Source organism: Procambarus clarkii, chromosome 10 (genome assembly GCF_040958095.1).
Source record: "Procambarus clarkii isolate CNS0578487 chromosome 10, FALCON_Pclarkii_2.0, whole genome shotgun sequence".
In the NCBI taxonomy this organism is placed as follows: Eukaryota; Metazoa; Arthropoda; class Malacostraca; order Decapoda; family Cambaridae; genus Procambarus; species Procambarus clarkii.
The window spans coordinates 26,041,277-26,053,345 of record NC_091159.1 but is presented as its reverse complement, the minus strand read 5'-3'; the positions used below and the strand labels follow the sequence as shown (position 1 = coordinate 26,053,345).

The following is a 12,069-nucleotide window of genomic DNA, read 5'->3' as shown; positions in this document are numbered from 1 at the left end:
TGCCCCCTGACATCCCCCTCCCCCCACATCCTACAACAAATAAACCCCCCCTAACAACCTCCTCCCTTCCCCCCCCCCCCCTTCCCCACCAAACCGACCAACAGCACCGATCTATACTTAACTTTTTCGACAGTCTGTTTTAGGTGCAATCTTTGACTAACAACATCCTGTCATTATCTATCTATTTTGCGACGGCGCCGCCAAGGGTGTTATTACCACAGTGGGCGGCGTGATGGCTCTGCGCTCGCCTGCCTGCTCCCCCCTCTCTCCCTCTCGTTATTAGCACCAGAGGGTAAACATGATGGATCCTCTACGAGGTATTTAACTAATGGCGCAGAAGGTTTTGTGATAAGGGAAAAATTAATCTGTTATCGTGTCTGCATAATGGGTGTGTGCGTGCGTGTGTGCGTGTGGGTTGAAAAGGAAGGATGTTCCTCTTGCGTGTAGTCAAGATGGCTCCTGGTGGCTCACTGAAGCACCACAAGACTGGGTCTGATTCAGGCCTCTGCCTCCCGGGAGGGGGGGGGGCAGGGTGAGGGAAGAGGGTGAGGGAAGAGGGTTAGGGAGGGAAGGGGAGGAAAAAATATTGGCACTAACGGCGATCTAAGTCCATGAAAGACTTGCCCGGCCTCCCATAAACACTAATACAGGTCGCCGTGTTGCCGTAAGAGTCGGACTTCATAACCCTCAGATCTGATTTCTTATTGGAAACAAAAAATACGTTGGACCTTTTGTTTTAACATTGCAGGACAACCCATCAACTGGTCTTTCGCCAGTCGCACCTTCACCACGCTTCCTTCGTCGGACGAACCGTCGCCGGGTTGGCGCGGATATTTCTTCTCCTTTTTCAGTTCCTCGTCCAGAGTGAGACTTGCAATTCTCTCAGTCGTGTGTCTTCGTTGGCGGTGCATCGGTGGAGGGGGGGGGGGCCTAGCGTGACCTACGGCCTGATATATCTGGAGTATAATTGCTGCTTCGTGTAGAGAGGGGGGGGGGCATCCGGCCGGCCGGATGGGGTGCCTATATACCATCTCAACTCTTGCTAGGCTTCGAACCCGATACAAAGAAAGCGGAATTTTAACTCATTGCTACTTTTAAAAAGTTTAATAGAGAATTTGCTGAGCTGATCCATTGAAAAAAGTATTCAACTGGGTTCTAAATACAGTTCCAACTAATTAATGATTCTATATTGTCGCCACTCAGCGGATAGCATATTTTTTTTACTGTTCTAAAATGATCTTGTTTAACAAACTTTCTCTGAGGGTTTAGGGAGATTAAACTATACACAAGACTAGTCGACAAAGCTCGTTTTCTGTCAAAACCGTACATATTGTTAGGTTAGGGTGCATTAATTTAAGTTAGGTTCTGATAAGCTCAGTTGGGTTAGATTAGGTTGCTTTGGGTTAGGGTTTTAAATCCCCGTGGGCGAAAACAGTCTTGTGAACGATGAGCCTTTTGTCTGTCTGTCTTTCTGTCCCTCTCGAGGGACTATCCAGCTCGGGAGTTCTGTCCAGCGCGGGAGTTCTGTCCAACGTGGACAGTAAGTGCCATTTGGCGTGTCACAACCTCGGTATATTACCAGACGTTGCCCATAAGGTGCCTTGAAGCTGAGAATTCTGGCACTCATTGCCAACCTGCCGAGCTGCTCGTGAACCCGTATGGTTCCTTACGAACCTCTGCCGCTCGTTACCATGTAGAGAGTCCAACACATGTGGCTTCATATGCGACATGGCACTGGACCTGCCGCGGGAGATGGCACTGGACCTGCCGTGGGAGATGGCACTGGACCGGCCGCGGGAGGTGGCACTGGACTTGCTGCGGGAGATGGCACTGGACCTGCCGCGGAAGATGGCACTGGACCTGCTGTGGGAGATGGCACTGGACCTGCCGCGGGAGATGGCAATGGACCTGCCGCGGGAGATGGCACTGGACCTGCCGCGGGAGATGGCACTGGACCTGCCGCGGGAGATGGCACTGGACCTGCCGCGGGAGATGGCACTGGACCTGCCGCGGGAGATGGCACTGGACCTGCCGCGGGAGATGGCACTGGACCTGCCGTGGGAGATGGCACTGGACCTGCCGCGGGAGATGGCACTGGACCTGCCGCGGGAGATGGCACTGGACCTGCCGCGGGAGATGGCACTGGACCTGCCGTGGGAGATGGCACTGGACCTGCAGTGAGGCCTCCGCCCCTCCGCCCCCCACCAGCAGTGAAGCCTCCGCCCCCCACCAGCAGTGAAGCCTCCGCCCCCCGCAATCCACCAGCAGTGAAGCCTCCGCCCCCCGCCCCCCACCAGCAGTGAGGCCTCCGCCCCCCGCCCCCCACCAGCAGTGAAGCCTCCACCCCCACCCCCCAGCAGTGAAGCCTCGGTCAGTTTACGAGTTGATCCTAAGAGCTTCTGGTAACGCGCCCCACTAAGGTAAAAGCCAAGGACGTTATTACTACAAAAATTGCTCTGGGCGTTTATTCGTTTAGCGTGAGGCGCTTTGCGTGTTGTCTGGCTTCCTGGTTGGCGTGAGGGGTATCCTGGGGGGGGGGTAGCAGAGTAGCCACTCCAGTCATTACGGGCTATTCATGCCCGTGCCACCTCTTGGGTGGCTTAATCTTAATCAATCAATCACTCCAGTCACAAGCTGGAGTGGAGTTACTGTGGAGGGGGATGTGGATGGGTGGGGGGCAGGAAGGGGGGGATAGTTGTGGTAGTATAATAGTACACTTTCGTGTATATATACACAGAGTACACACAGGAGGTGGGCTCAACAGCTTCCAGCCTACGGGGGTGTTATTAAGGCAACAACGGCAGTATACTGACCAAGTATCAAGAAGGTATTTAGTCTAGTATACTGAGGAGAGCGTTATATATATAGCTTTCGGTGTATATTCCCCTCTGTGTACTGGCAATGTTGCGTTTGATGTGTGTATACTCCATACACGTCCTCCTCATTAGCAAGAGGACGTGGTGGTGATGTGATGGAGGCGGTGGGGGGGGGGAGGAGGGGTTGTATACAATATACACCAAGGAACTGTTCCGGGTGAAGTGTCAAGGAACTTAGACACAAGTTACAACAGCACTTTTGTCCACAAAAACGAAGACGTTGTTCCTTTTCCGACGTTTTCTAAAACCGTCTCATCCCGCCCTCCCTATTCTTAATGGACCTTTCCCCATCACCCTCTTTAATGCAGCCCTTTTCCCTTCGTTATAAATGCCCTTTAACCCCTAACTATCCGAGAGTTCCCCTCATAACCCCGCTCCGGATACTCGCTATATAGTACCCCTCAAATGTATACTGTATACACATACAGCCGCCCCCATAAATCACATTAAACGCAAGAAGGAAAAAAAATGGGCAGCCAGCATCACCTCTGACGTTAGGTCAATATTGCACAAGATTTAACGTTCCGGCGTAAGCGCTGCTGAGCACTTAGCCTGCATAATAAAGTTGCCCGTGACACCCAAAGTGCCCAATCGTCGAGAAATATACGACACTTGCCTCCTCAGCCACTTGTTTATTGTTAGCTGATAATGGAGGGGATATATGAGGAGAGGAACCTATTATGTACTAAGGGAACGTGAAGGTAAATGGGTGGAGTGAGAGGGTGGTAGAGATGGGCGTAGAAAGGGGGAGGGGGAAGAGGATTAGAGTAGTGATGGTGTAGTTACCCCTAAAGTTGCTTCGAAGGCTCCGCTTGGTATAGCATCTGAAGCTCCTATTTTACCTGGGGATAGAAGGTCTGATCCGGTTTGTATGTTTATGTAATTGTTGATTTGTAATTGGCGCTGTAGATGAGGTAGATAATCCAACTACTTTCCCTACAAATAAATCGTCCTGGTTCAACTACGTTTATTTCATCAGATCATATTTAGTTTTGATTATTATTGCATCAGGTCATCAGTAATTTACCATATTATCAAATGCGTGATTAGCTAATTTATGTTAAGATTCGCTACCTAAAACTAAAAGTTCCAAGTAGCACGGGCTATGGTGACCACGTAATAGACTAAGGTGTATTTCAGTGATATATATACTCAAAGGGGTATATATATCTCTTCTTGATTTATATATACTCTTTACCTTAGTCCTAATAATCCAGAACTAAAGTACATTTGCTAGTTGGTCAATAACCATCCAGATGTTGATAGGCCTTAAGACCAACGTTGGTCTTTAGCATTCCCAATTGTTACATGGGAGTCCAAGAACATATATTACCTCAAAAGACAATAACACCAATTTGTTTTGTTTAAGAGAAGTCCAGTCCGGTGAATTCTCGATTATCATAATGATAATTAGTTATTTGTGATACTTGTTTAAGTTTAGATATACCTGCTGACCGCCGCTTGTGATGTGAAAAGGGTTGATATAGGTTATGATTTAGGGGAATGATGCCCCTTCACCTAAATGGGCCCCCTTCGCCTGATGCCCCTATTGAAACTTTTGTTTTCAATAGTGTCTGGTAAGGTGGGATGAGGGGGGGGAGAGAAGAGGGGTGAGGAGTCCCCTCAGGTCTGCACGTTCATGGGAACTTGTACTGACAGCCTGAAGAGGCTGATATAGGCTCGGGAACCTGTAGGGAATACGAGCCCTCCCCGAGAGTGAGAGAGAGCAGGCCGAGCCCTACCAGAGAGACTGAGAGAGAGCAGGCCGAGCCCTACCGGAGAGTAAGAGAGAGAGCAGGCCGAGCCCTACCAGAGAGTGAGAGAGAGCAGGCCGAGCCCTACCGGAGAGTGAGAGAGAGCAGGCCGAGCCCTTCCAGAGAGTGAGAGAGAGCAGGCCGAGCCCTACCGGAGAGTGAGAGAGAGCAGGCCGAGCCCTACCAGAGAGTGAGAGAGAGCAGGCCGAGCCCTACCAGAGAGGGAGAGAGAGCAGGCCGAGCCCTTCCAGAGAGTGAGAGCATTCTTCCATCCGTACTTCGGGCCATTGAGACGAGAGCTGCTAAATTGCTCCAGTTCTTTCCCTCGCTTCTGGTACATGTATGTATCATGATTTACAAGACAAAGGTACGGGGGACTTCAGCAATTCACCCGATCGGAAATACTCCACAATACTACTGAACCGTCCCTCGCTGAAGAGTGTGGATTTAGATGCTTCGGCATCTCAGTCACAATAAACTAAGAACAATTGGTTCTTCCAACTGAAGCAATGCCACAAGTGCTTCAAATACAACCACTTCACATAAAGTGTTTACTGCTAGAAGGAAAGTACAGCACTTGCTCCCGTGACAACAACAGCAACAAAGACTGCAGTGCACCGTACAAACAGTGGATACTCTGTGATGGAACACACGTCGTCATTTTTTTTTTTTGAGATATATACAAGAGTTGTTACATTCTTGTACAGCCACTAGTACGCGTAGCGTTTCGGGCAGGTCCCTGGAATACGATCCCCTGCCGCGAAGAATCGTTTTTTCTTCCAAGTACACATTTTACTGTTGCGTTAAACAGAGGCTACAGTTAAGGAATTCCGGCCAGGATACGAACCCATGACATAGCGCTCGCGGAACGCCAGGCGAGTGTCTTACCACTACACCACGGAGACTGGTGTTTCGTCTGAATGCCCAATCAGACAGGCAGAGATCAAGAAAATGTCTGAAGCCAGACCAGCTTAATCCACCACTAAACCGCCAGCTTCGTTACAGCATCCAATCACCCGCATTTCCAGTCTTGGCAAGCAATGGAGCTACCACACTACATCCTACCCTTAGGGAGGCCACAAACCCAACCACGGTTTCCAGGAAGCAAAGACTACAATACAGGTGATGTGGCTCACCTTGCGGACAGGATTGGCGGGTCAGACAACAGCCTGTTCAAGACAGTCAACAGGCAATTTGCTGCAAGTGGTTTGACGATATACCAGCTAACCTGCTTACTGCTCCTGCAACGGCACCATCGACCCCGGTACAGTGTTCCTGCAACAGCCCTTGATCCTGCAATGCAATATCTCCTGATCTTACAAAACAACGCCTCCTGTAACTCATACTACAGAACCTGTGGATCCTGTCACACCATATACAGAGCCTCGTGCAATTGTTTCTGCTGTAACCCCTTATCCTGCATCACAATCCCAACCACTTGTTCCTGCAACATCACCCTTAGCACCACCAGCCACCGAGTCGCTACATCACCTGATGTCGCTGACCAGGACGAATCCCCCTACACAAGATGTCACTTGTGTATCCACAACACACTCGCCTCGACAGAAAAAAATATATACATAGTGCCTGCATCTCAACATCGACACTCAAGACGCCGAAGGTATATTGAAAAAGCTTATGGATCTCCAGAAAGCAGACGTGACCACAGCCTCTACTTCAAAGAGGAATATCGGAAAAGTCAAGATGATCCGTCTAAGATGATCGTCACAGCTGAGACAATTCAAAAAGCCTGTGATCTACCCTTACCTTGAGGTTACCTTGAGGTGATTTCGGGGCTTAGTGACTCCGCGGCCCTGTCGTCGACCAGGCCTCCTCGTTGCTGACTGGTCAACCAGGCTGTTGGACGCGGCTGCTCGCAGCCTGAGGTAGGAGTCACAGCCTGGATGATCTGGTATCATTTGGAGGTGCTTATCGAGTTCTCTCTTGAGCACTGTGAGGGGTCGGCCAGTTATGCCCCTCAAGCTATTCTTCGCCTATGCCCATTACCCACTCGCCCACTGGGTATCTTCTCCACTGTATTGCCACTACAACAATACCTAACTGAATTTCTCAGATTGGGCAAAAAATTCTTAAATATTTTGTCAATAAAAATGTTGGAATCTCTGAGATCGGACCCTAGAAGACGCCGATAAAAAAACACTTTAAATACAAAGAAAGTTCGTAAAAGGGTAAGAAGTAAAGCGGATCTAATATTTCGCAGAAATAGATTCCTTATTTGTAAGGAATAAAATTCGACTAAGGCAATGGAATTACGAAAGGATTGGTGTGTTTGTCGTTAAAATAAACTATAGCACTTGTCCTCTGTAACAATAACTCGTGGCTCTGTAGGCAATGGTCGCCGGGATTTAATCCGCATTATTCTGCTTCACTATCAAGGTAAAAAAAAAGTTGCCGTTGTCAATATACTCAATCCAGAAAATAAAATTCTTATCAAATTTGTTTTGTTTTTTAAAGAGTTTCGAAAGACAAAACAATATATAAGCAGACGATGAGTCACAATAACGTGGTTGAAATATGTTGACCGAACCACACACTAGAAAGTGAAGGGACGACGACGTTTCGGTCCGTCCTGGGCCATTCTCAAGTCGGTTGTGAATGGTCCAAGACGGACCGAAACGTCGTCGTCCCTTCACTTTCTAGTGTGTGGTTTGGTCAACTACAATATATAAGATTTGGGAGTAATCATGTCGAAGAACCTTACTTTTAAAGAACACAATAAAGTAGCTGTCTCACCAGCAAGAAAAATGACAGGTTGGATAACTAGATTTCAAATAATAACACACCATTGATACTTTTTAAGACAATAGTGCTCTCTAGAGCGGAATATGGTTGCATACTAACAGCTCCATTCAAAGCTTGAAAATTTGCTGACCTGGCGAACGTGCAAAGATACTTTACTGTCCAAATTCACTCGATGAAACTTCCAAATGATTGGGAACGCTTAACAATTTTAACTCTCCCGTCTGCGCTCTAGGGAATAGAGAAATAATAATATTCATTTGGGAAATATTAGAAAGACCGGTTTCAAATTCTGCACACGGAAAGATCATATGAAACCAGAAGGCATGGCAGGATGTGCAAAATAGCCTCGTTGAAAAACTGAGGTGAATTAATACGCTGTAAAAGAACTTTATTAACATCAAGGGCCCTAGACTTTTCAACACACTCCCGCTACACATAAGGGGCATAACTGGCCGACCTCTCCCGATGTTCAAGGGTGAACTTGATAAACATCCCCAAAGCATACCAGATCAATCTGGCTGTGATTCATACCTGAGGCTGCGAGCCGCTGCGTGCAGCACCCTTGTTGACCAGGGGCCAGATTCACGAAGCAGTTAAACAAGTACTTACGAACGTGTACATCTTTCCTCAATCTTTGACGGCTTTGGTTAAATTTATTAAACAGTTTACAAGCATGAAAACTTCCCAATCAACTGTTGTTATTGTTATAAATAGGCTCCTGGTGCGTCGGAGCTCATTAACTGTTTAATAATTGTAAACAAAGCCGCCAAAGATTGAGAAAAGATGTACGGGATCGTAAGTGCTTGCGTAACTGCTTCGTGAATCTGGCCCCAGACCACCAGTAAGGAGACTTGGCCGCGGGGCCGTTGATCCACAGAACCAACAACAGGTAGGGAACAGGTAAGCTATGCGTGCTCTCAACATACGAGGCTGAGGACCGGTTCTCCTGAGATGAGTCTCCTAAGATGACGGCTGAAGACTAAGACTACTGTGATCCAGGAAGAGGGGCGTTATCTACGTCCTCTTATATATAAATTTTGTGTACAAGCGAGAACTCGAGAAACATTGTTTTTATAACAGCGACGCAAATGAAATATCTTTTTGAGCAGGAGCAGAGGCCTCTCCTAATATGGACTCGACTAGCTTTTCGCGCAGCCGGTCTTCATAAACAATGTTCAGTTGCTCGTTAATCTAACCGCCTAATCACATGTTATATATATTACTCTACCGAGTCTTTTTTCGAACATAGCTTCGCTTGCTTCCTGTCTTCGAATCGCATCTCTATGAATGATTCACCCTCATACTGCAAACAAATAATTCTCAACAGAGCCATAACACCCATCTTAACCCTGGCTTAACTCTACACGAAATGTTAATATATGATAATACTTTGCTTTTGAAAAAAATACCGGTTATAAATACGCTGTACGACTGTGTACGTTGCAGTTGTTGACTGCGGCTTTGGGGTCGGCCGCTGCTTGGATGAGCCTAGCGTGATGACGGGTTGCTTGTCGACTTGGGCAGCGACCACCTGGCCTCGAGCGAGAGCTATGGGAAGGGAAAGCTCTCAACCTCCTAACAGGAGTCAAAAGTCGAGGACCGAGACTCCATAAACCAAGCAGGAGAGTTGACCAGGTAAGCCGCTAGGCCTGGACGACCTCGGGACAAGATGACGAGAACGGCATCACATTTCACAAACATTAGGACTCGTCTTAACACATTCAGGGAGATCTTGCACATCACCATCATGTATCTTGCCCAAGACGGTAATAGTGTCACCAGATACCTCGTAGCTAAGAAGAGGCGGAGACCGAGAACTTTGGTAAAGCAACTGAATTATATGGTAAATTGTTGGTAATATTAGAAGGTTAAGTCCTCAGCGTTACCTCTTCGTACATCACATGCACTGTGAGAGTGGCGGTGCTCTGTATGCGTGCCGTGCTTCTTGAATGCATGCTGGTGCTTCCTGAATGCATGCCGCTATTCTGTATGCGTACCGGTACACTCAGAGCGTGCCGGTGTTCTGATATGGGTGGTGTTCTATCAGCATGTGGGCGGCACGGTACTCTTATGGGCGGTGTTGTGGTCTGGTATTCACAGTGTTCTCTCAGAGTGAAATATGCAAATTAGCGGGTGACACAACTCTGTATCTTACCGGCTGCGCCATGTTATCGCATAGGTGAACGTCTTGGCAACGCTGTGCCTTATTATAAACGACATTTTTAATGGCACCGTTCATTTTGAAGTTAGTATTAGAGCAGTCGACAGCGAGATTTCAGAGCCATAATCTGTCTAGCGAGGTTTATTCGTATATTCGATGGCTCTGTGTAAATTGAATTCATCTAACCTCCGGTTTATTACATTCTCGATTCAACTTTTCTACAAGAAGTCAACCCGGAGGCAACAAAGCCTTGTGGCCCAAGAGGACTGTGTTTGGGCTCTACCCAACAGGATGACAAGGGCTTAATCGGTCTGCTATCCTAGAAGAGGCACTTGAAAAAGCCGCACTCAAACTGCCCTTTGGATCCTGAAGCACAAGAAAAGACAATTACGTTTTGTTGTGTAATTCGCGGTATTGAATTGTCTTACTAGGGGAAGGGGGTGATTTACAGGGATTTAACCTGCATGGGTCCTAAGCTTATGGCTGCCTCTCCATTGGGGCCTTGAAGGCGCAATGGAGTTTTCTTTTTTTTAATACTTGAAAAATACAGTAACAAAATTTTCATTTCTTTTTCTATTTTAGTTTATTCGTGGGAATTAGTGTCATTGTGGTTTTCCCATAGATCGATAATTTAATGTCTTTAGCTCTGCGTTAATACCACAAGAGTGACAAGATGGATGCTTGTTACACAGCATAATTGACTCCTATGTCAGAGACATTAGCAATAAACTGATATTAGAATAAATACTAATAAAACCGTGGCACTTGCTCTCTGGCTAACCAATTAGACTAGACGGTAGCGCGACGGTCTTGCTTCGTGCAAGTCAGCGTTCAATCTCCGTCCGTCCACGTGGTTGGGCACCATTCCTTCCCCCTCGTCCCATCCCAAATTCTTATCCCTTCCAAGTGCTATATAGTCGTAATGGCTTGGCGCTTCCCCCCCTTCCTGATAGTTCCCTTCCCTACTGGCCAATCATCACGATAACTCTACTCTACAGCACAAGAATGCTGTATTAGGAAGTGAATGATTTTAAGTTATATTTTATAATATTGTATACCACTCACTGATGAAAATGTAGGAATATCACTCAGTGGAAGAGAGACACAACTACCGAATGATATCCTTGCCCTCCTCCCAACCATTCATTCTCTCATCCTCCCCACCCATCCCAACTTAATTCCGGATGATTACACGGAGCTTTTCTCCAGTTCCGTAACCGGAAACCGGATTACGACACGGGTCGTTGTGGGCCCTCTGTACCGGATTACTAAACGGCTGTGGATTATGTAGCGTCCCCGGCGAAAAGCCGATTATGTAACACTTTTGAGGACCTTGATGCACTGAGACAACCGAGGGACCCAGTGGCGTTAAAGTCCCCCTCGGACACTGAGGCTAATGTACTAAGCTGTGAAATTAACGAACAGCGAATTTCGGAGTTCGCTAAGCTGCTACATATTTGTTCATTAAACTAGTATGCATTGTTTAGCTAGACCAGGAAGTACTAGGTCTGCTGACCACTGACGTAGCCATAAAAAGTATGGAAATTTCAAATTATTAAAAACAAAATAGCTATTTGAATAGCATTAAAACGTATAGTTATGAACGAAGTGAATTTTTCGTTATTAGAAATTGAAATGCACAACAAATGGGTTGCGCAAGAAAGTGATATAGATATGATAGCGCCCAATAGGCTCTGGAACCTGTACACCAGTTGATGATTGAGAGCCCACAAGAGCCGAAGCTCAACCCCTATAAGCACAATTGTGCCCTCACAAAGGGGTTAGACTCTCATTGACTCGCTAGACGGTCATCAACTTCGGACACATCAAACCATCCCTTTGTGTATATTTTACCTCAATAAACTTATTTCAATTTCATATTCAATTTCAATGCCATGTCACTTGACAGTTTGTTTACATTTTAATAAATAATTACGCCATGACCCAGACGTGAAGCCTAACACCTTCTCTCGTCGTATCTAAAATATTTCACTCAAAATTGATGCTATCTACATTCTACTAAGCCTACACAAAATATGTTTAACGCCATCAAAAGGAACTTATTATTATTAACATCTTTATTGACAAAATTAATTACAATTTTGCCTAATGTGAGGATTTCAATTAAGTCTTATTAAAGTGAGGATAATGCTGGTATTCACTATCACACTGGACAGAGGGTCATATACAAGACAATAGGTCTAAACTGTAGGCTGAAGCACATATATATATCATGGTTACAATTAATGTTTTAATGAATGAATCTGTAAAAACAACGCCATAATAAGCCTGGTGATCAACGTGTTGGCAGTGCGATGATCCTGATTCTTGAAGGGTTCGACCTCGATGGCCCAAGTGGTTGGGCACCGTTCCTTCACCTCGACCTCATATCCCAACTCTTAGTCTATCTCATCTCTCTTCCAAGAGGTATAGTCATACTGGCTTAGCACTTTCTCCTCATGATTAGATGATTAGCTAACTTTGTCATGTAAAAATAATGGAACTTACAGCAAGT

The 12,069-nt window shown here is 46.5% G+C and overlaps 2 protein-coding genes across 2 annotated transcripts in view; both read left to right on the top strand.

Moving 5' to 3' along the window:
• The first annotated feature begins 1,728 nt into the window (after positions 1 to 1,728).
• On the top strand, positions 1,729 to 2,181 carry LOC138363238 (uncharacterized). Its single transcript, XM_069322245.1, has one exon. It carries the CDS (start codon positions 1,729 to 1,731, stop codon positions 2,179 to 2,181), a length of 453 nt encoding a protein of 150 aa, XP_069178346.1.
• A 6,881-nt stretch (positions 2,182 to 9,062) lies between these two features.
• LOC123747600 (uncharacterized) overlaps positions 9,063 to 12,069 on the top strand; it is a 34,266-nt gene continuing 31,259 nt past the window's right edge. The window contains exon 1 of the mRNA XM_045729825.2: positions 9,063 to 9,236. Coding sequence (XP_045585781.2) covers positions 9,063 to 9,236 — 174 coding nt within the window. The remainder of the gene's footprint in view (positions 9,237 to 12,069) is intronic.

Coding starts and splice junctions, on each gene's coding strand:
- LOC138363238 (XM_069322245.1), top strand. CDS start 1,729: ATGGCACTGGACCTGCCGCGGGAGATGGCACTGGACCTGCCGTGGGAG.